The sequence below is a fragment of the Mastigoproctus giganteus genome, chromosome 10, assembly GCF_048544385.1.
Source record: "Mastigoproctus giganteus isolate SK-2022 chromosome 10, ASM4854438v1, whole genome shotgun sequence".
NCBI lineage: Eukaryota > Metazoa > Arthropoda > Arachnida > Uropygi > Thelyphonidae > Mastigoproctus > Mastigoproctus giganteus.
This window is the reverse complement of record NC_143584.1, coordinates 122,011,347-122,037,703: the sequence shown is the minus strand read 5'-3', so window position 1 is coordinate 122,037,703 and position 26,357 is coordinate 122,011,347. Positions and strand designations below refer to the sequence as shown.

At 38.1% G+C, this 26,357-nt stretch overlaps 1 protein-coding gene across 1 annotated transcript in view; it reads right to left on the bottom strand.

Moving 5' to 3' along the window:
- Positions 1-26,357, bottom strand: part of LOC150079261 (uncharacterized) — a 123,726-nt gene that overhangs the window by 83,790 nt on the left and 13,579 nt on the right. The window contains exons 2-3 of the mRNA XM_090383360.1: positions 25,987-26,166; positions 5,970-6,328 (exon numbers count right to left, since the gene is read on the bottom strand). Coding sequence (XP_090239486.1) covers positions 5,970-6,328; positions 25,987-26,166 — 539 coding nt within the window. The remainder of the gene's footprint in view (positions 1-5,969; positions 6,329-25,986; positions 26,167-26,357) is intronic.

Below are 26,357 nucleotides of genomic sequence, written 5' to 3'. Positions count from 1 at the left end.
CACTTTACCCACCTGGCTAGCCCGGTCGGCGATAGATGATAGGAAGGCTTCCATAAGGAAATTGAAAAAGGGAAAATGGATCAGGCACCACTATAGATGCAACCTACACTCCAGGAAAGGAGGGGGGGGGGAAGTGTTATGAGCAGTAGAAGGTATTTAGGGTGGTAGTGCCCACCAGGCAAAAAATTTGAGTGGCAGGGTTGGGAAAATAATCTGCGCTTTTTGGAGGGGATAAAAGACATAGGAACAGAGTGCCATATGTTGGGTTTTGGTTGCCATCACAGCATTTTTGTCAGAAATATGATATCCCACACTAGTCAGACCAGCTGAAATCAGTGTCAGCATCCCACACCATTCTGCTTGAATAGGAAATCAGCAGAAGGCAGTAGACAATCCTCAGGATAGGCCACCCCAACTGCAGTCTAGTACGAAGGACACAATACATTCACGCAGTCAGTCACATACCTACCATACCACGTGCATATAGCCGATTTTTTTTTACATACAGGTAGTTCCTGACTTTACGAGTTAATTCATTAATAGTGCACGCACGTAAAGTGGGAATTTATTTCCCATAGGTATAATGTTAAAACCATGGGTTACGTTCTCAACAAATAAATTTGACCATAGTAATGGTCAAATTTCATTGACCATTACAAAACAATGTTTTATCCTTAAACAATGTTTATTTATTCAAAGAAATGCAAACACGCCTTTAAAATCAAGCAAATTATAATAAAGAAATATGTCATTCAAATGTTAAAGAATGTTTATTCTTCATCATCGTCGACTGATGATGAATAATGAGATCCTAATTGCTTATGATCTCCTACTTTGTTTCCAATATTATTCCTCTTCACTGTTTCTTTTTTATTAACATCACTCTCCGTGATATTACTTTGTTTTGGCATACTGTACAGTATTAATAAGGGGGATAAAATTGAAATAAGACAAGACAGCGAAAATGAAGAGCAACACAACCACTCTTTGTAATGTTAGTGTGTTAACTGCTTTATGTTGTGTCAGTGAGTTGCGCTCTTCTGCCTGAACAAACAAACGCATGCACAGTTGAACTGTATTGTACAGCTACGGGCACAGTTTTGCATAGTTACGCACGTAGAAATACGGTATTTTTGAATGTTTAGCATTTATTTATTGCAATTAATGTTCATATTTTCAATTTTGTTGATACTTGATAATCTAAAAAAAAAAAAAAAACTTGTAAACCAGGAAACTTGTAAAGCAAAAACTCATAAAGCAGGAACTGCCTGTATATTCAGGATGTGCAAAAATTATTAAGCAATAGCATTGAACATAGGACACCATGCACTTTTTTTTTTACATAGGGTATAGTGTAATAGGTCATGCAGCCCCCAGGGCCACATGACCTGTTACACTGTCCTGTGCAAAAAAAAATCTGCAGATAAAAGACCTTCTGGGTGGCAGTGAATACAGAGTGCTGATGTGGGATTTACTTAAAGACATAACTACTGTTAAAAGTAAAGGAAGGGCCTTTGCTTTGGTGATGACAATGGCCTCATACAATTTTTAAATTATATACAGTGGGACTATGTGATGATTTTACCAACAGCAAATGCTAAATGAGGAACATTCAATGAAGTAATCATAGAAGTTACTATGCTTTTTATACCAATTAAGAGAGACTGTTCAAAGCTTAGACTCAAGTGGATGTCAGATGAACTGATGAGACTCATGGCAGAGAAGAAAAATATGTGGGATGCATATAAAGTATCAGGTGATACAGAAGTCGATAGTAGACAAAATCTAGTCTGTAATCAAGTCACAAAGGAAGTTAGGTAAACTTAGGCGAATTACAGGAAGTCTCTGGCAATGAATGCCAAGAAAGAAAAAAAACCGAAGATTTCTTTACTTGTATTAACAGTAGAAGGAAGGAACTGAATCACACTGGTCCAGTTGATGTCGATGGTTTAACTGATAATGATTCTGCTCAGTTTGCTGACAAACTGAATAGGTATTTTGCATCTACATTCATGCAAGAGGATTTCTTTAGGAAGGGAAATGCCAGAAGTTCATCAAAATCTAAAAGGGGGCTAAATGATTTTGTGATAACTTCAGAGGAAAGTGGAAAAGAAATTGTTGAAGTTTAACATAAAAAAGGCACCTGGTGGATAGGATCTATCCAATCAAATTAAAGGAGGTAAGCAAACCTTTAGCCATAATTATGAGAGCATCTTTGGATTCAGGGGGGGATCCCAGTGGACTGGAGATGTATATCAATTCACAAAGAGAGAACAAAAGCTGACAGGAGTTATTACAGACCTGTTAGCTTAACTTCTATTCAAAGGATAATAATGGAGTCTCTGGGTAAAGGAGTAACTGCAGGACCACTTAGACGGAATGCAATTATACTGCAGTCACAGAATGGATTTGTTAAGGGACAATCTTATCTGACCAATACAAATCAATTCTATGATACAGTAACAAAGGAACTGGATGCAAAAAATAATTCTGATATCATAACCTTGGATTTCTGGAAAGCTTTTGATTCTGTTGCTCATAAAAGACTGCTGTAGAAATTGGAGCAGTGTGGCATTGTAGCATTAAGGGCAGGTTACTGCTCTGGATAAAAGTACGGTTGAATGGTAGAAGACAGAGTGATTATTAATGGACATTGACCTTCATGGACTAACATTATTAGTGGAGTTCTCCAGGGTTCATTCAGTGCTGGGCCTATTATTGTTTTCTATATTTATTAATGATACCAATGAAGGTATATTAGGCTTAATGTCTAAGTTTGTGGATGATACAAAAGTTGTTGGTAGGGTGTTTAATGACAGTAATTGGAGTAAGTTGCTGCAACAAATTCTAATAAAAAGAAAAAGAGAAAAAAAAAAAAAAGCAGATGGGCTGAGAATGGCAACTGAAGTTTAACACTGAGAAATGGAAGATAGTGCATATGGATAGCAACAATTCCAGTTTAACGTACAAATTGTGTGTACTACACTCAGGGTAGTGGAAAATGAAAAAGACCTGGGGACAATTGTGTAGTCAGATATGGAGTTCTCTGAGTAATGCAGAGTCTGCCAGGACAACTCATGGAGTTTTGTCAATAATATACACGAACTTTGTTAGCAGGAAGAACAAAGTGATTACTCCCGCTGTACAAGGCAATGGCTATGTTGAATCTTGAGTACTGTATACAGATCTGAAGGATTCATTTTAAGAAGAATGTAAACCTGTTGGAATGGGTGCAGAGAAAAGGCAATGAGATTAGTGAAAAGAACAAAATGTTGGTCTTATCAAGAAAGGCTTCAATTCTGAAAATCGCAGCATCTGGAGACCAGACACCTCTAAGGTGATCTGATTTAGGGGTTTTAAGGTTTTGAATGGATTGAGTAAGCTCAATGCTAATGGCTTGTTTGTTTGTTATCTGGTTTTTAGGAGCATTAGCAACTAAGGCCATATTGCTCCGGGGATATGCGGTGGTCATTCTCTGACCTTTCCGCATCCTCCGTATTTGGTGGGCACGGGTTCGAACCCTGGTCTAATCAAGAAGCGTGTGCTACGCACTGCTGCTCCTGCCCACCTGGCTATGGAGGCGCCAATGCTAATGGCATTCTTCCTCTTGCTCAAACTACAAACAAGGGGGCACTGATTCAAATTTAGGAAGGATGGCTGTGTGGAGGTTTGACTTCAGCCAGTGGGTGGCTGATTGTTGGAACAAATCGCATCTGTTGTTGTAGAAGTGGGTAAATTGAATAAATTCAAGAACTAGACAGATTATTGGAGGGAACTGATAAGTGATGTGGGAGGTTTTTTTTTTTTTTTTTTTTTGCTGATGCTTTATAAGCTTGCTTTCTTGCATCATATGACACTACTTCTACTAGTAATAATAAAATAATAATTAGGCTAGCCAGCTCTGTATTCATCCATCTCGCCATCCTGCTTGTGCTATATTTTCTTAATGGCATATATGAATTCGTGGCTTCTGTAATTACTGCTTTAAAGGTATTCTATAATTCTAATGTAGTGACCCTCCCTCTGCAATCTGCTGAATTAACAGATGTCATGTAGTGCCTTAAACTATCACAGTCCCTGTTTCTGAAATTAAAACCTTTACCTTTAACTACTGCAACATCTTTCTTCATCTTCCCACTAACAACTGTGTGATCACTACCTAACAATGGTTTCAGTACTGTAAGCTCTATGAGTTATCAATAACTTCAATCCAGTGGCCTCTCTAGAGGCCAGCCTGAGAAAACCATTTGAAAGCTGTACCCTTGAAATGTAAGGAGAGCGGATATCTCTGTGGTGCCCATCATAACCTCAAAAGACATCAAACTGCAAAATGTAAAGATGGGGGTTGCCAGCATTTTGCACTGGAGACAAAACATCCGTTTCACCCCTTTATGCCTCCAATAAGAAAGTGGTGGTACTGCACAGGTTGATAAGAGCCAGCTATCACTTAGTATTGCCTGTTGATGCAAAGGGATGACATTCCTCTCTGTGGTGTGGACACCACTGCTCTACCCCTGTTTATGTTAGTTTATAGTTGGGTGGTCACTTCCAGTATACTAGTTGCAGTGTTTCAGGGATGGCATCCCTCTCTGTACATGGGGTATACTGAGGTTTTCTAATGGTCCTACCATCATGAAGGTTCAAGAAGAGGATTTGGTTGTCGTAGAATGACTGGACTTCACAAAAATTCAGTCCACATGACTCACAATTGTCACCTGAATATAAGTTCCATAACAATATGCCTTGGCTTATCATTAGCATTGCTGGTAAAGATATCTCAGCATCTCTACCAGTGATGCTAATGATATTCCCTGTCAGAGACGGGGGATATCAGAGCCAACATATGCACAAGCATCGTGGTTGAGACAACAGATAACTGAGGTTCTGTCTGTTCCCACTTCCATCTTTTTTTTTGAAGTTCTAGGAAGGAATAAACCCACACATAACCATAACCTTCAATTTTATGCTTTGGAAAAAAATGATAGAGACAAATTCCAGGAACCATTAACTGCACAGTTTTGTTTACTTCACAGAAATTTTTCCTGGGACAACTGAAATTTATTTCATATTTAACTTCAACTTTGAAGGTTAGAGTCTAGCTATTCACTGTCACATCTGCACACACTCCTCTCTTTTTTTTCTTTTCTTTTTTTTTTTAATCCAACATTACATTATTTGTACACTTTCCTTGCTGAAACAGTAAGTAATGTCTCAAGTGCGTGCACGTGTGCTTTCAATATAGAATCAATAAATTTCATTAATAATAGCACTATGTTAATACATAACACTCAAGATATGTTTGATTTAATTTAATAAAATCTTTATAAGAATTTTCATTTTTTTAAGCAAAACAATACTGAAGGTGTCAAAATAGCAAGCATAATACATCAAGTGTGGAACTAGAGCTACAGCTTTTTTAGCCTTTCAACTTAATATGAACCATTGCTTCGTGAACACTGCAATGAAAAATCTAAAAATTCAACATTATCCACCAAAATATTAGTGAAAAATGAAACACCGCCTCTGAAAATGTGGTGCTAGTTATAATCCTCTTTGGACCAGTTGCATTGAAAGCATTATAATAGAAGTTTACTGTATTTTATTTTCAGACTTCTCGCTGCCTGCAATTGCCTGAGAACAAATACAAAATATCTGAGAATGTAAAAACAATATTTGAGAGTAAAATATTCCATGAAAATGGAATTTAAAGCCACCCTGTGCATGGAAATGGACATCACTAAGATCAGAATGAGCAGTTGTATGCATTTGAATTACAATAGAAGTTCGAGGGTCACGTTTTTTTTTTTTTTTTTTAGATAAATTTGTTCCATTAGTTTGACTAACCATTTTAATCTGAGTCATTCTAAACTTTGGACCTCCTCTGCTAGATGAAAATGAGATCACCTGTTTGACTGTCACATATATTCAATAAATAAAATAACTTCCAATAATCTTAATAAATATCTTACTTCTGGCGTTCCAGTATCCACTGTACTTGTGGCGAACTAAGTTTCACACTATCTGGCATATTAGAAACTATATGTGCTGTCTGTTCCCACTTCCTCTTCCTTTCCTGCTCCTGCTCTATTTTCTCCTTCATCCTGTTGCACTCCACTAAAAGGTAGGCAAATTGTTCAGGAACTGGTAAGCTGGATATTTCTACTAAACCCTGCTGTAGCAACATCTGTTTGATTTCATGACTGACTAATTCCTCATTTTCTTGGTCCTGTTTCTTTAATTGCTTCCTTAATCTTTTATTTTCTTCAAGAAGGTTATATGTTTCATCATTAGACAATGCTTGTATCTGTTCAATAAACATTTCCAATTCCTATAAAATTTTTAAAAAGTAAATTTTATTTACATTTTACGTGTTTTTTATTCAATTTAAATTATATATTTTTTACATACAACCAACAATCAAATAATACCATGTGCCAATAAAAATAACATTTGGCATTATTTCAATGTTATACGTTACTTATTATAATCACCCCTTAGGGAGAAGTTAGTTACCTTTAACTGCTGTGTCATTTATTACCTTCATTAAGGCATATTTTATAATTTTTTTCTAAATATATATTAAAATATGCATATGTTAATTAAATGAATGATCATCTAATATTTTATAGCATATTTGCAACAGAGGCTGTCATGCCCCAAGCCCAATTACAATGTTAAAATTTATAGATAACCTACAAATGGTTCACCATGTTACAATGCACATAAACATGAGCAATAAGCATTAATAAATGATAAAAAATACAAGCAAGTAAAAAAGTGTGTGTGTGTGTGTGTGCACGCATACGGTGTTTCAAAAGTGATGGTCAATAATTTAAAGGTGAACTGTAATTTTTTTTTTTTTTTGTTAGTTGTTGGCACATCAGCTTCTGTGGCCATAATGCACCGCCCAAAGTTTTTGCATTTTACTCTGATCCAAGTCTGAGGCGGGATTCGTACCCACGACCTTTGGGTTGCCAGGCAGGCACTTTACCCACCTGGTTAGCCCAGTCGGCATGAACTGTACAGACTACAATATGCAAAAAAAGCCTAATAAATGGGTCCTTAACTGAATCGTTTTCGAGATGTTGCACATTTCTAGTTGGGATCCACCACTACCACTAACAAGGTGAACAGTACAGAGTTGGGATCCACTACTGATTTGTTTGTTTAGGTTAGGTTATGCTCATTCTCTCCCTTTCCCCTCTTTCAATGCTCTGAGACATAGCAGGCATACTAGTACTTGTCAAAGGACAGTCAACATGGACAGAGGTTACAGCAACAAAGAGTATGTGGACATGCACTTCATGTATGGTAAAGCCAATGGCAGTGCACTCGAGGCTGCACATTTGTACCATGAAGCATTTCCCCACCAAAGGCAGCCCAACAGGCGCATCAGGGTACCTCAATGCCTTAGAGAACATGGGTGTTTCACACATGGAGTATGAGCAGGTAGGCCCAGAAGCATAACACCTGATGCTGAGGAAAAGGTGTTAGAAAGAATAGAACAAAATCCAAGAATTTCAACAAGGAGGGTTGCTATGCAAGAACGTGTACTGAGTCATAGCAGTGCATGGCGAATTTTACATCACCAATTACTGCACCCCTACCATATCCAGCATGTACAAGGTCTCAGCAATACAGACTACCCTCCCAGAGTGAACTTCTACCAGTGGATGCAACAACAGTGTGTCCTGAACCCCAAATTTTTAAACAACATTTTGTTCACTGACGAAGCCGGGTTTACTCGTGATGATATTTTTAATTTTCGTAACTATCACGTTTGGTCTGACGAAAATCCTAATGCAATTCACGAGTCACAACATCAGCAATGTTTCTTGTGGAATGACTGGGCAGGACTACTAGGAGGCCATTTAATTGGACCACACTTTCTGCCAAACAGGCTAACAGGAGAGCTGTACCTTCAGTTCCAGCAGAATGTTCTTCCAGACCTCCTTGATGATGATAAGGTTCCACTTCAGCAACGCCAGTACATGTTGTTTATGCATGATGGTGCACCAGCACATTTTGCTCAAGTTGTGACTTGGTATCTAACTAAAAGGTATGTTCAACAGTGGATAGGTAGAGGTGAGCTATAATGTGGCCTCCAAAATCACCAGACTTAAATCCAATGGATTTTTGTATCTGGTGTCACATAAAAAGCTTGGTGTACGCTTCTGACATTAACACAGTTGAGGAATTGCAGCGTTGGGTTGAAGGAGCCTTTCAGAAAATCAGAAATGATTCAGAAATGCCAGAGGATTCGCAACTCAATGCAGAGAAGACTACAAAGCTGTGTACAGATGCAAGGACAGCATTTTGAACACCTTTTGTAACGTCTGTAAAATCCTGTGGTGTTGAACGAAACCAAAAATTAAAAATGCATTATCTTATTAGTATTAGTAATGGCCGCATGGTGCAAGAAAGCCTATGGCTTACGCTGCACCAGCCAAAAAAAAACTAATTAATGAAAGAAAAGGAAATTAAACCTATCATCCTATGCATTTCCCTCACCCGAAGGCACTATCCAGATTACCTTTGAATTTCCCCAAACTGTCAGCCTCTACCACCCATGTAGGCAACTTATTCCAGTAATTTATAACTCGCTGGCTAAAATAAAACTTCCTGCAGTCCAATCTAAACATCTCCCCCCGTAACTTGAATTTATGTCCCCTAGTTCTAGCATCATTTATAATCTTGAAAATTTCATCCTCATTCATTTTACTGATGCCTCTCAGAGCCTTAAACACCTCAATCAAATCTCCTCTAAGGTGTCTAGTTTCCAAACTCTGCAACCCCCATATTCAAAGTCTTTCTTCATAAGGATGCCCTTTTGCCGATCTCACCAGGCGAGTTACCCATCTTTGAACCCTTTCAAGAAGCTCAATGTCTTTCTTCAGGTGCGGTCTCCATACTTGAACACAGTATTCCAAGTGTGGTCAACAAAAGCCTTATATAATGGGATTATCATGTCCCTATCTCTACTTGCAAAAGTTCAATAGATGATCGATAGGACACCATGGGCCTTCCTTGCAACCTGTTTACAATGCTCAGAGAATTTCATGTCTGACCATATCATAACACCCAAGTCCAGTACTGGGTTTAGTTGAACTCCACCAAGTGAATAAGTTATTTTGGGATTACTGTTTCCCAGGTGTAATACCTTAAACTTTGTTGGATTAAAGCATAGCTGCCATTTTTCTGACCATTCCTGAAGTCTATCTAGGTCTCTCTGAAGAAGCTCAGCTTGACAGTGATCATTAACTACTCTACCAATTTTAACATCATCTACAAATTTAGACATCACGCCCTCTATCCCTTCATCAATGTTGTTTATGAAAATTAAAAGCAACACTGGTCCTAATACTGATCCTTGGGGAACCCCACTTCTTACATCAACCCAATCTGAGGAATAGCCATTTATTGCAACCCTCTGCCTCCTGCCCTGAAGCCATTCTGATATTCATCTAAGGATTTACCCAGTGATTCCAATCTGTTCCAGCTTATAAAGCAACAGCTCATGTGGGACTGAGTCAAAAGCTTTGCTGAAATCTAAATAAACAATGTCGAAATCATTCCCTAAATCCAGCTCATGAGTGACCCTTTCAAAATAGTGAACCAGATTTGTTAAACATGATTTTCCCTTTACAAAATCAATGCTGAGTATCCTTGAGAATTTCAATTCTATCCGAATGATCCTGAATTCCACCCTTGATCATTGCCTCCATGATTTTCCCTATCACTGAAGTCAGGCTGACAAGTTGATAATTTCCCACTTCACTCTTAGAACCACCCTTATGTGTGGGAGATACATTGGCACTTTTCCAATCCAGCGGAATCTCCGCAGAGTCTAGTGATGCTCGCATAATTAGCCTCAATGGTTCAATACACTCACTTGCCACCTCCCTTAAGATTATTGGGTCATCATCATCATCATCAGCCATTTTCAATCCACTGCAGGATGAAGGCCTCTCCAGCAACTTTCCAGTTCCTTCTGTTTTGAGCACTGGCCATCCATTTACTACTCAAAAACTCATGAATTTCATCTAACCATCTCCGCCTTTGTCTTCCAGGTTTTCTTCTAGCTCCTCTTGGGTACCATTCTGTTATTTTCTTAGTCCATCTGTCATCATGTCTTCGAGCTATGTGTCCTGCCGAAGACCATTTTAGTTCTTTAGTTTTGATAAGAATGTCCTTTACTTGAGTTTGCTGCCTAATCCATGTGTTTCTCTTCTTATCTAACAGTCTGATTGCCAATATAATTTGTTTCATTCTTTGCTGTGTAGTTCTTAGCTTCTCTTCCATTCTTTTGGCGAGTGCCCAAGTTTCACTTCCATAAGTCATGGTGGGGAGTATACATTGATTCATTATTTTACGTTTCAGACAAACTGGGATATTGCTCTTCAGTATGTGACTATATTTCCTGAATGCTATCCATCCAAAATTTATTCTTCTCTTGACTTCCAGCCATTTATCATTATTACAGCTAATAACTTGTCCCAGATAAGTATATGACTCCACCTTTTCAATTACTGCTCCTTCAATCATTATTTCCCTTTCCGTGGCATACTTGTTCATCATTACTTTTGTTTTAGCCATATTCATCTTCAGTCCAAAATTCTTACTAACTGTGCATAACTGATTAAGATTTTCCTTTAATTCTTTGGGATTGTGGCTTATGACCACAATGTCATCTGCAAATCGTAAATGGTTTAGGTACTCTCCGTTCACATTGACTCCTTTCTGCGACCAGTCTAATCTTCTGAAAGCTTCCTCAAGGGCAGCAGTAAACAGCTTCGGAGATATTGTGTCTCCTTGTCGAACTCCTTTCTCGATTTTAAATTTGCTACTGTCTTTGTCTAGTCTAATAAAGGATGTAGCACTCTCATATATTTTCTTCAAAATCATAATATATGGAGTATATTATGCCTTCTCTTTCCAGTGCCCGAAACATTGCCTTCCTTATGCTGTATGGAGTCAAATGCCTTTTCATAATCCACAAATGCCAGGCATAATGGTGTTTTATATTCATTTGCTTTCTCCATTAGCTGTGATATTACGTGAAGGTGGTCCATAGTTAAGAATCCTGTCCTAAAGCCAGCTTGCTCTTTCGGTTGATTCTCATCAAGTATTCTTTCTAATCTGTTAGTAATGACCCTTGTGAACAACTTGTGGATATGGGATAACAAGCTAATTGGTCTATAATTTCCAATTTCTGATTTATCTCCTTTCTTATGCAGCAAAACTATGATTGCATTATTCCACTGCTTAGGTGTCACACCTTTTCAAATGCACTTTGTGAGAGCCTTACCACTTTTTGTGTTATGTCTCTTCCTCCCAATTTTAACAACTCTACAGTAACTTCATCTTCCCCCTGGGCTTTCTGATTCTTGATTTTCTTCAATGCATGTTCTACCTCATCAGGAAGAATATCGGGTATGTCGTATGTGTTGCTACTTTGCAATCCATCTTCCCCACTGCTGGTATCATTCCCTCGCTCCTTGTATAATTCTCTATAGTAGTCTTCTGCTATTTGAATTATGCCTTCTCTGCTGTTTATAAGTACACCATCGCTATTCTTCAGTTTCAGTATCATTTGTCTTTCTGTATTACTGCTCATGGCTGCTGATTTAAATCCTTTGTTTTCCCTTAATGCTTGTTCTACTTTTCTTGTGTTAAATCTTCTTATGTCCTCTCTGAGTCTCTTTCTAATGGCTTTGCATAACTCAGTATACTCAATTTTCTTCCTGTCAGTGTTTTTCTTGCTCTTCATTTGTCGTCTTTGGTTCATCATGACAAGCGTTTTTTGACTAATTTTTCTTCTTTGGATTTCTGTTTCCCTATAGGTTTCTTGGGCTTTATCACTTTCAGAAAGTTGTAATATTCCTCGTCGATATCTTGGTCCTGAGCAGTCTGCAGAAGCTCAAACTTGTTCTTAAGTTCCAGTACATACTGCTTTTTCTCCTCCTCTGTTATTTCAAAGACCTTTGTATTATTTACTCGAGTCAGTTTTTTCCTTTCCTTTCCTACATCTATATCAAGTGTACATCTTACCATTCTGTGATCACTTCCAACATTTACCTTATTCAGGACGGTAACATCATTCACAATATATCTTCTGTTAGTGAGGATGAAGTCGATTTCATTAGTTGTTAATCCATTTGGACTCTTCCATGTCCACTTTCTGTTCACCCTTTTCTTGAAAAAAGTGTTCATTACTGACATTCCTTGAGATTCTGCAAATTCCACAAGTCTTTCACCTCTTTTATTTCTTTCACCAATTCCAAAATTTCCTATAGTTCCTCTTTCTGCGCTGTTTTGCCTTTTTCCAACCTTAGCATTGAAGTCCCCCATAATAATAGTGTAGTGGGTTTTCTGTTCATCTAGAAGACTCTCAATTTCTGTGTACATTTCTTCAACCTCTTCATCATCATGGCTCGATGTTGGTGCATAAATCAGTATAATCTTTAGCTTGTACCTCTTAGAAATCTTGAGTATTAGTCTTGACACCCTTGGTGATGTACTTTTGAATTCCAAAATGTTGTTTTTAAAATCTTTATGGACCAGAAACCCAACTCCACCTTCACTCCTTTCACTGTTTCCATTGGTGTACAGCAGATTTCCACTTGATAAACTTATAAGTGATTCATTTCTTCTTCTTGTTTCAGCCAAACCGATGATATTCCAATTCACATTTTCTAATTCCTTTTCCAGCTCTAATATCCTGTCTTCACCGATGAGTGATCGTACGTTATAACAGGCCAAGTTCAATTTCCGTGCATGGCAGCCTGGTCGTACCCAGAGATTCTTAGCACCCTCTGCTTCCACTCTGATCCTCTCGCTGCCGTAAGAGGGAGAGTGAAAGCTGCTGGGGACTGAGGGCCATTTGTATTGTTGTGCTCTCATTGCTGGAGGGTTTGGTCTTTTCCTCTTCACGCTGACCAGGCGTCTTGAAGAGAACCACTCTACACGTTCGTTGCCACCTAAGTGACGTAACAGGGCTTACCATCGAGAAGGTGTGCATGAGTGGATTTTAGGGAGGCAGGCCAACCGGACTTCTCCTAAATCTTCTGTAATAGAGAGATATTGGATCCATCAGTGTTTTAGGCTGAGTGTCTGATAACACACAGGATACCTGTTCCCCTCTAAGATTATTGGGTATGTTCCATCAAGTCCAGGAGCCTTACTGGCCTGTAGGCTCGAAAGTTTTTTCATTAAATAATCTTACGAAATTTCAATATCATTAATTACATATTTTTCAACTTTGCTCTCATAATTTCCCATTGCCACAAAAGGTTTTTCTTCTGTAAATATTGATGCAAAATAACTGTTGAGTTCATCCGCAACGGCAGCTGGTGTATTTAATACTATCCCCTTTCCCTTATGTAAAGGTCCAATCTGGTTTGTCCTGCTCTTCTTAGCATTTATATATGTGAAGAATTCCTTATCCCCCCCCCTTTGCTGTTTGCTAGCGATTTCTCATAAACTGTCTTTGCCTGTCGAACCTTTTCTGTGGCTCTATTACAGATCATTTTGTAACTGTTATAGGCTTCAGTACTTTTTATTGCTCTGTAACTTTTCCATGCCACCTTTTTCTGCTCAAGTAATGTGGCAACTTCACTATTCATCCAACTTAGAACCCTCCTCGTGGAGTATTTTTTTAATGGTAAATATGCATTCAAGGCATCTGTGATTAATATTTTAAAAGAATACCATAGTTAAATTGTATTCGTTCTCTGTACAATATCTACTGAATTAATAGAGGCCATGTAGCACCTTAAGGCATCATAATTTTCTTTTCTGAAATTATAACCCATTCCTTTGCCTTTTACTACTGCTACCTCTCTCTTCATCATCCACCGTAGAACTCCGTGATCACTTCCTGCTACTGGTTCCTCTACTGTCAGTCCTGTTATGTCATCTGATTCATGGATGATGATGAGGTCTAGGATATTCTTTTCTCTAGTACTTCCCCTGACATGTTGATACAAATCAGTCATCCAGTTGATTTAAAAATTTTGTTCCCCATGTCAAGTTTCCTTCCCATTTTCTCCAATCAATTAGAGGCAAATTGAAATCACCCATAATAAGACATTGACGCTTACTTGCCCATTCCATTTGCATGTAGAGGCTTTCATCATAATCTTCACAATCACCTGTTCTGTAGATAACTCCTACTCGCATTATACCTTTGTTTCCAACTATCTCACACCATCAGATTCTATACTAGCACGTGAAACGTCTGAATCCGGGAAAGCTATCATCGCACATAGGCTGCTTCTGATAAGAAGCATTACCCCACCACTCCTTCTATCTACCCTATCCTTCCTAAATACATTATACAAGCCGTACTGAAACTCATCATCCCCTATTTCCAGGTGGCACCACATTTCCATAAGCCCTATTATGTCCACATTACTTGTTTTAACCAGCAGTTCGAATTCGATCATTTTATTGACGACACTTCTAACATTACTATATAAACAATTAAGACTTACTGTTCTTGTATATTTAACAACCCTAACACAACCCTTGAAGTTTTTTAGGCTCTCTTCCCTGGCATTAGCTACTCGCTCACTTGAAACGTTTCACACCCCAGAACATCTAGATAATATGTCCAGTTCGGGTAACAGATAAGAACTCTTGAGATATGTGCAAGAGTTACTTTGACCAATATTATCAGATAAACACGTGTCAGTATTACCCACATCGCCCCCTAACTAGCAGTTTCCCTGAACCTTTATAAGGTATCCTCAATAATACTGGCAAAAACTTTTGCACCACCTTAGTTTAAGTGTATCCCATCTCCACAAAACAAATTCCTTCTACCTACAAGTGTGGGCCAAGATGATAGAAATTTCCTCCCAAAAGCCTTTCAGAGTCCTTCAAGTCTTGAGTTAATCCACAAGGCTTTTAACATATAATCCCTCCTACTGCGTCTGGGCAGAATTGCAGACACAGACATTGTGGCCTAGCTCGTGGCATTTTCTCAGCATGGTCCTGTATTTTTCCAACAAATCATCAGATCGTGTACATTTAATGTCATTAGTCCCCACATGAATAATAATATTCTCTTTACCCCCCCCCTTAAAATCTGACAACCTGTTGGTGACATCATTAATAGTTGCTCCTGACAGACATACCCTGGTTCTACTCCACCTATCCTTATTACAAAAAATATTCCCCATTTCCCTGACAATAGAGTCTCCCAATAAAACAAAATCATTGGTTTTTCAGCCAAACATATAATCAGTTTGGCTGAAACAAGAAGAAGAAATGAATCACTTATAAGTTTATCAAGTGGAAATCTACTGTACACCAATGTAAACTGTGAAAGGAGTGAACGTGGAGTTGAGTTTCTGGTCCATAAAGATTTAAAAAACAACATTTTGGAATTCAAAATGGTGTCAAGACTAATACTCAGGATTTCTAAGAGGTACAAACTAAAGGTTATAATGATTTATACACCAACATCGAGCCATGATGATGAAAAGGTTGAAGAAATGTACACCGAAATTGAGAGTCTTCTAGATGAGCAGAAAACTCACTACACTATTATTATAGGGGACTTCAATACTAAGATTGGAAAAAGACAAAACAGCGCAGAAAGGGGAACTACAGGAAATTTTGGAATTTTGCCTCTTATAGTTCCCCTTTCGGGGAACTATAAGAGGCGAAAGATTTGTGGAATTTGCAGAATCTCAAGGATTGTCAGTAATGAACACTTTTTTCAAGAAAAGGGCGAACAGAAAGTAGACATGGAAGAGTCCAAATGGATTAACAACTAATGAAATCGACTTGGTCTTCACTAACATAAAATATATTGTGAATGATGTTACCGTCCTGAATAAGGTAAATGTTGGAAGTGATCACAGAATGGTAAGATGTACACTTGATATAGATGTAGGAAAGGAAAGGAAAAAACTGACTCGAGTAAATAATACAAAGGTCTTTGAGATAACAGAAGAGGAGAAAAAGCAGTATGTACTGGAACTTACTTTGTTTGAAGAGAGAACAAGTTTGAGCTCCTGCAGACTGCTCAGGACCAAGATATCGATGAGGAATATTACAACTTTCTGAAAGTGATAATGCCCAAGAAACCTATAGGGAGAAAGGAATCCAAAGAAGAAAAAATTAGTCAAGAAACACTTGTTATGATGAACCGAAGGCAAAAAATGAAGAGCAAGATAAACACTGACAAGGAGAAAATTGAGTATACTGAGTTATGCAAAGCCATTACAAAGGGACTCAGAGAGGACATAAGAAGATTTAACACAAGAAAAGTAGAACAATCATTAAGGGAAAACAAAGGATTTAAATCAGCAGCCATGAGCAGTAATACAGAAAGACAAATGATACCGAAACTGAAGGATAGCGATGGTGTACTTATAAACAGCAGAGAAGGCATAATTCAAATAGCAGAAGACTACTTTAGTATAGAGAATTATACAAGGAGCGAGGGAATGATACCAGCAGTGGGGAACATGGATTGCAAATTAGCAACACATACGACATACCCGATATTCTTCCTGATGAGGTAGAACATGCATTGAAGAAAATCAAGAATCAGAAAGCCCAGGGGGAAGATGAAGTTACTGTAGAGTTGTTAAAATTGGGAGGAAGAGACATAACACAAAAACTGGTAAGGCTCTCACAAAGTGCATTTGAAAAGGTGTGACACCTAAGCAGTGGAATAATGCAATCATAGTTTTGCTGCATAAGAAAGGAGATAAATCAGAAATTGGAAATTATAGACCAATTAGCTTGTTATCTCACATCCACAAGTTGTTCACAAGGTTCATTACTAACAGATTAGAAAGAATACTTGATGAGATCAACCGAAAGAGCAAGCTGGCTTTAGGACGGGATTCTCAACTATAGATCACCTTCACGTAATATCACAGCTAATGGAGAAAGCAAATGAATACAAAACACCATTATGCCTGGCATTTGTGGATTATGCTCACATCTAACCCCGGGGGCTCACATCTGGTGAGTATGGGCTTGGCACACCCAGGGTCCTGAGCTGGATATCATCATTCTTCCCTTTCTTGGTGATTCCCTTTTACTTTTGACTCTCTCTCTCTCTCTCTCTCTCAGGGTTACTCGGGAACTTTTTTTTTTTTTTTCCTGGTGCAGCATAAGCCTCAGGCTTCCTTGCATCATATGGATATTAGTAATAATAATAATAATAATAATAATATGAAAAGGCATTTGACTCCATACAGCATAAGGAAGGCAATGTTTCGGGCACTGGAAAAACAAGGCATAGATACCCCACATATTATGATTTTGAAGAAAATATATGAGAATGCTACCTCCTTTATTAGACCAAACAAAGACAGTAGTAAATTTAAAATCGAGAAAGGAGTTCGACAAGGAGACACAATATCTCCGAAGCTGTTTACTACTGCCCTTGAGGAAGCTTTCAGAAGATTAGACTGGTCGCAGAAAGGAGTCAATGTGAACAGAGAGTACTTAAACCATTTACTATTTGCAGATGACATTGTGTCATAAGCCACGATCCCAAAGAATTAGAGGAAAATCTTAATCAGTTATGCACAGTTAGTAAGGATTTTGGACTAAAGATGAATATGGCTAAAACAAAAGTAATGATGAACAAGTATGCCACAGAAAGGGAAATAATGATTGAAGAAGCAGTAATTGAAAAGGTGGAGTCAAATACTTATCTGGGACAAGTTATTAGCTGTAATAATGATAAATGGCTGGAAGTCAAGAGAAGAATAAATTTTGGATGGATAGCATTCAGGAAATATAGTCACATACTCAAGAGCAATATCCCAGTTTGTCTGAAACGTAAAATAATGTACCAATGTACTCCCCACCATGACTTATGGAAGTGAAACTTGGGTACTCACCAAAAGAATGGAAGAGAAGCTGAGAACTACACAGCGAAGAATGGAACGAATTATACTGGGAATCAGACTGTTAGATAAGAAGAGAAACACATGGATTAGGCAGCAAACCTAATCAAAAGTAAAGAACTAAAATGGTCTTGGGCAGGACACACAGCTCGAAGACATGATGACAGATGGACTAAGAAAATAACAGAATGGTACCCAAGAGGAGCTAGAAGAAAACCTGGAAGACAAAGGCAGAAATGGATAGATGAAATTCATGAGTTTGTGGGTAGCCAGTGCTACCCACAAATGGATGGCCAGTGCTCAAAACAGGAGGAACTGGAAAGTTGCTGGAGAGGCCTTCATCCTGCAGTGGATTGAAAATGGCTGATGATGATGATGATATTGATGAATAAAACAAAGTCGTTTTGAAACAGTAGTTTGCACTTGGTTTTTCTGTTTTGAGGCCCGAATCGGGAGTGCATCACTTGGTAGATTGCTGGAGTCTTGAGTCCCTGACGAGCTCCCAGATGCATTATTCTCGAGGGCAAGCACCCGTTTTTTCAGTGACTCAAATTGTTCTATCAGTGCACTCCTTACATCGATCACAAAGAAAAGAATCCCCAGGTGAGCTATGATTAGTCACCAGGTCAACCTTGGAAAACATTCCACAGGTTCCGCAATGGATTAAATCATGACTCACACATAAATCGCCATCAGCTATTTCCGTGTGAGTCACGATACCCTGTGACGTGTTTAACGCAGATCTTGTAAATACCACTATAAAATTAGCTAACTATCAATGAAAATTAACTTTAAAAAATTATATCTATAATATTATAAAAATCAAACTGTTACAGGAAAACCTATAACAAAATAATCCAACAATATACTAAATAAATCAAATATTTAAAAGCAATAATCAACAGTAATCCAATCCACTAAACTGAAGAGCCCTGACAAAGCATGTCCACTCACCTTTTATGTTTAATAAAACGATCCGTAGCAAAGGATTCACAGCATTTTGCTAAACTAGTGCTCCCATAGTCAGTGGCGGATCTTAACAGAAAATGTGCATTACCTCGAAAACGGTTCATTTGTGGCCCAATGTTCCCTGGGACTTTTTTCTTATTTTAGTTTGTACTTTTCACATTTAAATTATTGACCATTTTTGAAACACCCTGTATATATATATATATATATATATATATATATACAGGGTGATTCACTACCAGTGCAACAAACTTGCAGGAGGTGTAGGGGGCACAAAGACGAATCGGAATCACATAGCATTGCAGGGTCTGAAATGCCTTGTCATGCGGTAGAGGACGTTGAATGGGAGGTCGCATGAACAGCGATCCGGCTGGAAGTCAGCATTTGCGAACCGGTTCCCGAGGCAGTAGGATGGACGAGTATTCAAACGTTGAACTGGCCGACATGTTCCTCGCGTATGGAACTGCGGACTGTAACGGGCGTGCTGCTCTGCGCTTGTACCAGGAAGGTTTCCCGCACAGGCGTGCTCCTCATCATACAATTTTCGCAAGTGTGCACAGAAGGTGCACACGTGAGACTGGTTGTTTCATGAGAGGTACCATGAATTGAGAGCGAACGACGAGGACACCAGACGATGAGGAGAATGTCCTAAGTCTTGCAGAAGGCAATCCGAGTACGAGTACTCGAGCGATAGGCCAACGATTGGGTATGTCCCAATCCACTGTATGGAGGATACTGTCAACAAACCAAATGAGTTCATACCATCTGCAATGCATCCAATCATTGGAGCCTGCGGATTATCCACTCCGGAGGACTTTTGCTACTTGGTTTCTTCAACAGAAACGGTTCGCAAATGCTGACTTTCAGCGGGATCGCTGTTTACACCGACCTCCCATTCAACGTCCTCTACCACATGACGATGGCATTTCGGACCCTGCAATGCTATGTGATTCCAATTCGTCTTTGTGCCCCCTACACCTCCTGCAAGTTTGTTGCACTGGTAGTGAATCACCCTGTATAAGTTAAACTCAATGCAACAAGGCATCATAGATTTAAGAGTACAAATAATCTTTATAATATTGGTGTGAACACTGAGAATAAGTAACAATAGTCTTCTCTTTTAGTGGAACGTTACTTATTCAAGGTATGCAACAAGGCATCATAGATTTAAGAGTACAAATAATCTTTATAATATTGGTGTGAACACTGAGAATAAGTAACAATAGTCTTCTCTTTTAGTGAAGCGTTACTTATTCAAGGTAGTGCAATACATAGCAACTCATTGTGAAGGAGCACAATATGAGATACAGATAAAATGATGCCCTTTTACACTACAAACATAGTTTTTTACCTTTAAGAGTGATCTATGGTGTGTTCATACCAATATTATAAAGATATATATATATGTATGTACACACACACACACACACACACACACACACACACACACACACACACACACACACACACACACACACACACACACACACACACACACACACACACCCCAATAGATAAGTCTGATAAAGTTTGCATAGACGGAGGTGAAAATTGCACAAAGTGCCAAGGGCTAGAAGGGTAAGGATAGTAGAAAAAAGAAGTACCTGAACTCCCCGATGTACATAAGGGTTGTGTTCCGCGGAACACTAAAGTCGGAATTTCCCCCATGCTTGTGCAGCACTCGCAACTGTGCTCACTGAATTGATTGAATCAAAAAATAAATGTTCAATGAACAGTAAATAGAATTATTTATTGAATTTACTCAATTTTTTATCACATGTGCAGAAAAAATTACAAAAGCATGCAATTTAAAAAAATTTCAAAATTATAAAAAAAGAGGAGACAGGCATAACATCAGTAAGTTTTACCTCTCGAGCACCATTGCCAGAATTGATGTCTTCAGATGATAAGTACACCACTGCGGAGGTTGAGGTCTGTGGTGATTTAGAAGGGGGTCAGCCCTTACATTTGCATGAAGTGCCAAGGACTAGAAGGGTAAGGATAGTAGAAAAAAGAAGTATGTGAACTGTGATTTAGGTGATTTAGAAGGGGTCAGCCCTTCTAAATCACCATTCACCCCTCTTAACTTTTAAGAATCGTTCGCTGTCAGGATCCATCTTCTCAAACTCCACCATTGCCATCTCTCTGGTGATGAAGCATCTCGGCTCCTCATTTGGTTCATCTTGGGCTTCGTCAGTATTTTCTTCTTTCACTATCGCTGCTTGCAAGTCAATAAGTTCTTCATTAAATAATTCCTTCTCTTCTTCCTCTATTAACTCCTCCACATCTTTGGCATAAACCTCCAACTGAAGTAGCTCTGAAACCTTTACAATCTTACCTGTAACTTCTTCATATGATTCATCTTTTTCAAATTCTTCGAAGCCTTTTACGAAGCCGTGGACATATTTTCGAAGAAGCAGTGGGCATATTTTCTTCCATGGGCCATTTAAAACAACTTTTGGTAATTTCCGCCCATGCCTTATTAATGTTTAAGATGGCGTGGTAAATATTGTAAGATTTACAAAAGTCTCAACATAAAATTTTTCTCATCGTCTACTACAGACAATGCCTGAGCAAATGTTGTGCGTAAATAGTATGCTTTTAAATCTGAAAAAACACCCTAATCCATAGGTTGGATGAGTGAAGTCGTGTTTGGTGGTAGAAATATGACTCTTGTGTTCGAATTGAAAACATCTAGATGAGTAGGATGTCCGGGAGCATTATGTAATAGAAGCAAAATCTTGAAAGGAACGTTGTTGTCTTTACAATATTTTTCAACCTCGGGAATATCACAAAGGCATTCAAAATTGATTCTTATAACAGGAACATAAGATAACGATGAAAGGGTAGTGCAATTTCCATTATAAATATGACCTTTTAGAGATAAATGACTTAGTAATATAGCGAAATTTTCAACTTCGAAGGACTTGGAACAAATTACAAATAAAATAAATAAAAAAATAAAAATGTTATTCGGTTCACATTATGATATTTTCACGATACCTTCATTTATTTCTAAAGGATGCAAAATATGTTTCCACGATTTTTTTAAGTTTGCACCGGCCAGCAAAAACTTACATAAAGTTGAATTTCCATAAGTCGAGTATTACGTAAGTCAGGGAGTTCCTATAATATAGATTTGAGAAAGGTGAAAGAATGTTAATATCCTAAAAGTTATGATGAATTAAGAAAATTATGGGCTGAATTGCAAAGCCAATTTGGAGATGAAGGGTCACATGAAGAGTCACTGCTGATAATTAGATCAAGAGTATTGCTTTCTCTCATTGCCTTTCTAATATGCAAACAGTAATCCACTAAATCCACAAACATCTTGATACTATGTGACTGACCAACCCACAAGTTCCAGTCAATATCTGAAAAGTTAAAATCTCCCGCTATAACACACTCTGACCAGTAAATCAGTGTCTCCCGTTATAAGACACTTTGATTTACTGGTCCACTCTATAGAGTTAACCAGTAAATCAAATCTGTAGAGTTGCCTGTTATATTCATCACATTCATTAGGCCTTTAACACACTCCTACTCTCATTTTTTGTTTTTCCAGTGCTTATGTCATGCAACTTACTCCAGATTGTACTGGCCACCCATGTAAACAGGATGTGCAGCCTTAGATTTTATATGCTTCTTAACTAAGAACATAACACCTCCCTCCAGTTCTCTGTCGTTCTATATACATTTTACTCCCCATATTCAAATTCTGAATCACTTATATCTGAATGACCATATATCTGTGATATCCCCTCACTGTCTGCATTTGATGACCTGACTGATATTTCAAATTCATAAAATTTATTTACTATTCTCTTAGCATTAGTGTATATGCAAGTATACATACACCTGTTTTTTTCTTTTAGTAATAAAACAGCCCACGTATTTACTCTTTCTACAAGGACCACAGCAGGTCTTGGAATCCCTAGCACCTTACTTTTCAGGCCACTGCAAATTCTAATAGAAGCAGTGCAAGAATCACATACATCTCTACCTGTAGCTAGTGTTTTTCTATTAGTCTGTGTATCACCCATACGTAGCAGTTTACTGACCTACCCAATTATTGTTACTATAGCATCAGCAAATATTCTTGAAACACATCTATTTAAGTGCATCTCATCCCTGTAAAAGCATGCATATATATATATATATGCACATAGCAGAAATGAATACTATATCATTCAAATTTCCATATAATAGTCAGAAAAGAAATAAAAATAGAAATAGAAAAAATAGAAACCTCCATTTTCAAATTTATTTTTATCAATATATAATACACTGTTATTGGTAACATATTAAAACTTGAAGGTTATTAAATAAAAATTCATTGAAATAAAACATACATAAATAATACTGTTTCGTACCTTCTTGTATTTGGCCAGCCTTTTAAAGGAGAAATGGAAGATTGGTTGCCTATTTTGCTTTTTTCTCTTCTAAAAGAAATATGCAACCATTCATTTGATCATTGAGTTTTTCCTTTGAATATGCAGCTTCTTTCGATGTCAAAATCCATGTCGGAAACCATTTTTACCAAAATTTTAAAACTTCCAATTTTATTTCATTATTTAATGTTTTCTGTTTTTTTAAAACTATATTTTTTTTGTTCTTAGTGTTTACAGTAAGAGTAATAAGAATATGTATATATAGGAACTGTATATAAATTTTTACACACACTATAAATAGCAAATCAAAATATATAACACACTCGCAGGGAACCATACACTGAAATGATAGTAGTGAGAATGAATATATTATGGCAGCCCATGAGTGTTGTGTTACTTTGAATTTTCGTTTGCATCAACATTCTTGAACACAATTTTCATTTTACAAAGTGTCAAATAAATATGAGTGTCACTTGAAATGCATGTTGTAAGATGGCACATTATAGCATAATGAACTGCATACAGATATAACTTGAAATATGTATAGGAAAAAAAAACATTGCTGCATATCTATTGGAGTGATTGTAATGAAATTTGGGATGGCTTTAACAATTTTCTAATGGATCCAAAAATAAAATTTATCCATTGGGAGTCAAGTTGTTATATGTGGACAATGAGACGGTGCAATATGCATTTGCAAATGTGCCTAAAAAAAAGGAACAGTTCATACCATAAGTAGCTGTTGTTTTGGTTTTTAGGAGCATTAGCAACTAAGGCCATATTGCTCCGGGATATGCGGTGGTCATTCCCTGACCTTTCCGCATCTTCCGTATTTGGTGGTGATGCGCTCGAACCCCAGTCTAATCAAGAAGCATGTGATACGCACTACTGCTCCTTCCCACCTGGCTATGGAGGTGCCCACCATAAGTAGCACGATTACTGTTCTATTCAAATTCAAGCTTGAACATGTAAAGATAAGTATCATCACAGCTTAACTGCTGGATATAGCAGAAAAACAGAGATAACAATTTTGAAACAACAGTACACAAGGAAGTTTAATAGTACTTACCCAAAACTCATCCTATTTAGAGTCATATACGGAATACATGTACAGGGTGTCTCAAAAATATTGGTACAAACGTTTAGGGGAGGTAACATCTAAAGGAATGTGAATCGCATAGGAACCCATAACCGGAAATGTCACGGGAAAGTAGTAGCAGAGGCACAAGAAGCAGAAATGACACAAGACAGTAATTAGTGGCAAACATTTATTTGACATAATATTAACAACGGAGTACGAGATGGATGCATTTCATGACGTTACAACAGATGCTCGAAGGTTCCACCATGAGACACAATGCATACGTGACACCGACGCAGCATGGATTGGCGGACACGGTCGAACACACCTGGAGTTTCTTTGACAGTAGCAGCAGCGCAGACGAGTCTCGCCACGAGATCCATTTCCATCTCCACAGGTGATTCATACATGATAGATTTGAGGACCCCCCCCCACAGAAAGAAATCAAGGCTCGATAAATCATGTGAGCGCGGGGGCCAGGCAATGGGTCCACCACGGCCAATCCATCGATGTCCAAAACGCCTGTTCAAATGGTCACGAACACACCTTCCATAATGGGCAGGCACCCCGTCATGTTGAAACCAAATGTTGCGTCTCACATTTACTGGAACATAGTCAAGTAACCCTGGTAGAACTTGTTCAAGAAAGATCCGACTAAGCCGTCACCGACCATACCTGCCCACACATTAATTGCAAAGCGATGTTGTGCCACATGGGGGCACACACCGTGTGGGTTGTCGTGAGCCCACACATGAGCATTGTGCTGATTGAATAAGCCTTCCCGAGTGAAATAAGCCTCATCCGTGACCAAAACATAAGCTGGAAAATTCAACTCTTGAACACTTTCTTGGAGAAACCACTCTGCAAAAGCCACACGTGAATGATGATCTTGGGGGAGCAGTAACTGAACCCTTTGGAGATGAAAGGGGTGTAAGGAATCGTCGTGCCAGACATGCTGTACACTGCAACGAGACACTCCTAAGGCAACGGCACGTGTGCTGGTAGGAGGATTATTCTGGACAGCATTCAAGACACTTTCTTCCATGGCGGGAGTTTGCGTCGAACGTGGTCTGCCCGCACTACTCCTGTTACCTCTAAATGACCCATAATCGCACAGATTTTGATGCACACTCGCAAACAAACGGTGGTCCAGTACATGTCTGTCTGGGAAGTGGTCTACATAAATTCGTTGAGCAGCTCATCCATTGCCCTCTGCTAATCCATACACTAGGTGCATGTCTGGCAGCTCACAGTTCGTATATCGATGCATGCTCTTCGTGTGGCAACTGCTGCTTGAATGAGTAAACCAGAAATTTTCCCTCTCACGAACTGATGAACAGTGCCGTCTACTGACTTACGATGACGTTTCCGGTTATGGGTTCCTATGCGATTCACATTCCTTTAGATGTTACCTACCTCCCCTAAACGTTTGTACCAATATTTTTGAGACACCCTGTATGTATTCTGTGTATATATATATATATATATATATATATAACAGCTGCCAATAATTATTTAATTCCCATTTTCAATCAAATGGTCTTTCCACTTAACTATCATACTATTTTAAAATGGTCAAACATCAATTCATAACTTATTCTGTTCATTCATCAATTCGTTATTTACTTCATAAATAAAAAATAAAAATCTTCTCCGCTCATACCTTTACTTTCTGTGCATGTTCTTGACTTAGTTTATCTAACTGGTTTCGGAGGGATGAGGAATTTGTCTCAGCATCAACAAGCCATTGCCATACATGTATAAGTTTCTTATCATCTGAAAGTTTGGAATCTAAATGTTCTTCACGGAATCTTTTTGCAATCTTGGCTCTTTCATCTTCTGACTATTATTAAAATTGTTTATAAAACAACTAATTAATAGAAAGAAAACAATTTTATCATTATTATTAAGCCAATTAAAATCATTTCATATTTTACAGTGATCACTTACATGGAATTTTCAATTGGAATGCTAACAGAGTTTGGTAAGGAAAATAACACTGACTTGATTTTAAGATAAGTTCTCTGATACTGC